Source organism: Arachis ipaensis, chromosome B02 (genome assembly GCF_000816755.2).
Source record: "Arachis ipaensis cultivar K30076 chromosome B02, Araip1.1, whole genome shotgun sequence".
Classification (NCBI taxonomy): Eukaryota; Viridiplantae; Streptophyta; class Magnoliopsida; order Fabales; family Fabaceae; genus Arachis; species Arachis ipaensis.
In genome coordinates this window covers 78,257,845-78,261,648 of record NC_029786.2, presented here as the reverse complement: position 1 = coordinate 78,261,648, position 3,804 = coordinate 78,257,845, and the positions used below count along the sequence as shown (strand labels likewise).

Sequence of the window (3,804 nt, the reverse complement as noted above, 5' to 3'; positions counted from 1 at the left end):
CCGGCTTTAGTGTGGCCAAAAAATAGTAAGATTTTATCGGGTTTAGGGTCGGATAAAAATCTCAAAAATAGACTCGGTTATTATTTAGGGTCGGGTCCAAGTCAAGACGAACTCAGTTTCACTCAGCCCCATGTGCACCCCTATGTGTAAAGAGGTTTTCATCGTAAGAAATGCTTGGGTCATCAGAATTTATTAATTTTAGTCATCACTTAACCATAAATTTAATTTATTTAATATAATTTCTTTAATTTAATAATCCAATAACATATATTTTCTTAGAGAAAGTTTAGGAGTGAGCAATTTTATTAAAATATGGCCAGCACTTAACCAGCAAAAAAGAAGTGAGCAATCTTATACTATTAGATGTAAACTAACACCATTAAAAATACTAATGATGACTAATTAATAGTTACAAATTACAAAATTTACTGGTGCCATTCCTCATTTTTTTATAATTAATTAACCACTACAACATTTTGGATTTAGGACCACGGTTTTTTTTTTTTTTTTGCTGTGACGGTAAAAAATTGTGATCATAGAAGGTGTATGACGATTTTTTACCGTAACAAAAAAAAAACTATGGTCACAATTTTTAAAAAATTAGTAACCATAGAGTACCTATGATCACTGGTTTTAAAAAAAAATAACCTAAAATAATTTATAATCACAATTTTAAAGAGTATCTTAAAGGAGTTTATAATCACAATTTTTTACAATATCTAAAAAGGATATATGGTGACGGTTTTAAACATCAAGTGAGGCATTACATCCCAAAGAAAACAAAACTCCAAGACCAGCTAAATATAATAGGTTCAAGAAAGCAAGACTCAATGCCAAAACTAACAAGAAATTAAAACATAAAAAAACTAGTAGACCAATTAAGAGACTCAAGCAATAAATTCTTGTCATCATTCGTTAAGAACATAAAAGTTTTCCATGATCAGATGCTTCTGTTCTTCGATGCTCTCTATCTTTTCTCCATGCCATAATAAAGCATGCCACTTCCTGCTCTATTTTTATAGGATTCAGTTTTTCTTATTAAACAAGGTCACATTTTTATGTTTCCAAAAGCACCAAACAACTACAAAAAACAATTGTCATCCACTCCTCTTTAACATTTTTTCCGCACGCCTTTTTCCATCCACATGTCAAAACAATCTCTAGGATCTCCCTCCCACACCCATGCAACATTTCATGATCTAAGAACCGAACCCCATAGTTTCCATGCATGTTCACAGCTAAAAAATAGATGATGGGTTGTCTCTAGAGTGATCCCAGGCCACACAAGACACAATTAACTTCTATATCAGATATTATGCCACACTTGCCCAATCTTTTTCTAGTATTCACCTTGTTATTGTGTTTTATTCTATACTTTTAAAGATTAATGGCTAACTAATTATCAAAAACAATAAATTCTGATCATCTAATATTTTTCTTTCGTCATTATTCTAAACCTTGATATGGACTCTCACATTTTTATATTTATTCACTGATCAGTATTTACGTCAAGAGTACATTCAAGTACAATACATACATATATATAGACTACATCCTTAACATCAAGAACAAAGTAACTATGACAATTGAATCCAACATAATAAGATAATTGGTATAAACTATTATTCCTTATATATGTGTGTGGCTACTAAGATGATAGCAATATACCATGATCATGAAACAGATGGAAAAGGTACAAGCCTTGATTTTGGGATACAAATAAGTGGTTGAGCTCTTGAGAGAATAAATGAAGGTCCTTCTTCCATATCAATAACACCATTAACAATATTCTCCCCAACAACCTTCCATTTAAAGCATTGAATCATAGCAGCAAGGCTTGTATGAGCAACATTGAGTGCTAAAGATGTTCCAGGACACCCTCTTCTACCGCTTCCAAAAGGCAAGAATTGAAAATGTTGACCTCTAACTTCAAAAGTTTGACCCTTCGTTCCAAGAAACCTTTCAGGCTTGAACTCGAGAGGGTTATCCCAGTTCTTTGGATCTCTTCCAATAGCCCACACATTTATGAGGATTTTAGTTCTTCCTGGAATGTGAAATCCATCAATGGTGCAATTCTCAGATGACTCTCTCATTATGAATGGTGATGGAGGGTGAAGCCTTAGTGCTTCTTTAACTATGGCTTGGATATAAGGAAGATTTGGTATGTCAGATTCCATCACTATTCTATGTTTTCCATTACTTGTTACCAATAAATCAATTTCATTTCTTGCTTTTTCCATGGCAGTTGGATGGTTAATTAGTTCTGCAAGTGCCCATTCTATTGTTGCTGCAGTTGTATCAGTTCCACCTCCAAACATATCCTGATAAAGGAAAAATGCAGGTTTTATTAAAAAAATATTGGAAGAATAATCATAACATTATTTATGAGTGCATGATAAAATTATCTGATGTAATAGATTTTTTTTTTTAAATTAATTGACTTATTCAAAAAGAATATTTATTTTAACTATCTTGTTCTTACAAATTATAACGAATTTAAAAGTTGTTACTCACATTTACCCCTTTATTAATGAACACAAAAAATCTTAAGCATCTAAACTAGGTTTCTTCGGATATATGGTATATAAATAAGGTAAAACTGTTCATACATGATTTTCAGTTTAATGTATAAGATTATATATAGAATTTATTGATAAATCTGTTACGTATTTTTATTTCCAAATGTTTGCGTAGCATTGCCCATTAATTATATATAATTAATATAGCCATTCTTTGGTGACTCAACAAGCAACGGTTAAGTATAGCTATAAGAGAATGTAAAAGATTGTAAATAAAAGAAGTTTACTGTCAGAATAAAAGAGGAAATGTAATGTTTTATTTTTCCTTGTGAGATTTTGTAGTGATCTAACAAAAACTGAAAATTAATTATCTAAGAATGGCAAACCAAAAAATTTATTAAAAGAGAAACAAAAATCCTTGTAACTTTCTGTTTAAAGAACAATAAAATGTCTTAAAAAATAAGTAGGGTTAGTCTAGTAGTTAATTTATTAATCCGCTTAAATAAATATTGGGCGTTTGAATCACATTTTGTATATACAATAACCCATTAATCAACAGCAAATCTTTAAATAAAATTTAATACCGTAATAGATTAGTCATTGGCCTCTTGAACTCGGAAGTATTGTGGGAAACAAAAAAAAATGTCTAAGAAAAATAATAAAATACGATGATAATGAAAAAGAGACACGATAATGACCATTAAATATTTTTTCTCTCATATTTTCTCTTAGTCCCACCTATGAAATAAATGGTGATAGATCACATTTTATCTTCTAAAGTAAAATTTAAAATTTAGAGGATCTAAATCCAATTTTAATAGCTTATTTTAGTGTACTAATAATATTTTTGTAGTTTTTTGTTGTTATTTTTTGGCTAGTTACAGTTTCACTAAAGAACCAATTAGGCATAAAACCAACTTCAACTAATTAGTTAAAAAATATTCATTATAAAAAAAAACTTCCTATTACTCTAATTTTTTAAATTTCAAAATCAAAAATAAAAGAAAATTGAATTAGTTGGTTTATAGTGGAGTTAGTATAGTTCTCTAGACTTTTTCTATCTCAAATGTATAATATATATTTGATTGGTTCCTTTTTAATTAGTCACTTTAGTTTTATATTATACTTGTTTTATTCCTTTTAGGGGAGAAGGGAGAGTGGAGGACTACTCTAAGAGGAGTGGAGTTATCGAAAATATTGAAAGAGGACATAAATACAACAAAAAATATTAATCATCTAATATTCGTTACAGTGAATAAAATATATAATATTTATACAATTTTAA

At 29.5% G+C, this 3,804-nt stretch overlaps 1 protein-coding gene across 1 annotated transcript in view; it reads right to left on the bottom strand.

Moving 5' to 3' along the window:
* The window catches only part of LOC107628399 (3,9-dihydroxypterocarpan 6A-monooxygenase-like), a 5,259-nt gene continuing 2,913 nt past the window's right edge, over positions 1,459-3,804 (bottom strand). Inside the window, exon 2 of the mRNA XM_016331089.2 lies at positions 1,459-2,321. Within this exon, the coding sequence (XP_016186575.1) occupies positions 1,674-2,321 (648 nt within the window). The 3' untranslated portion in view covers positions 1,459-1,673. The remainder of the gene's footprint in view (positions 2,322-3,804) is intronic.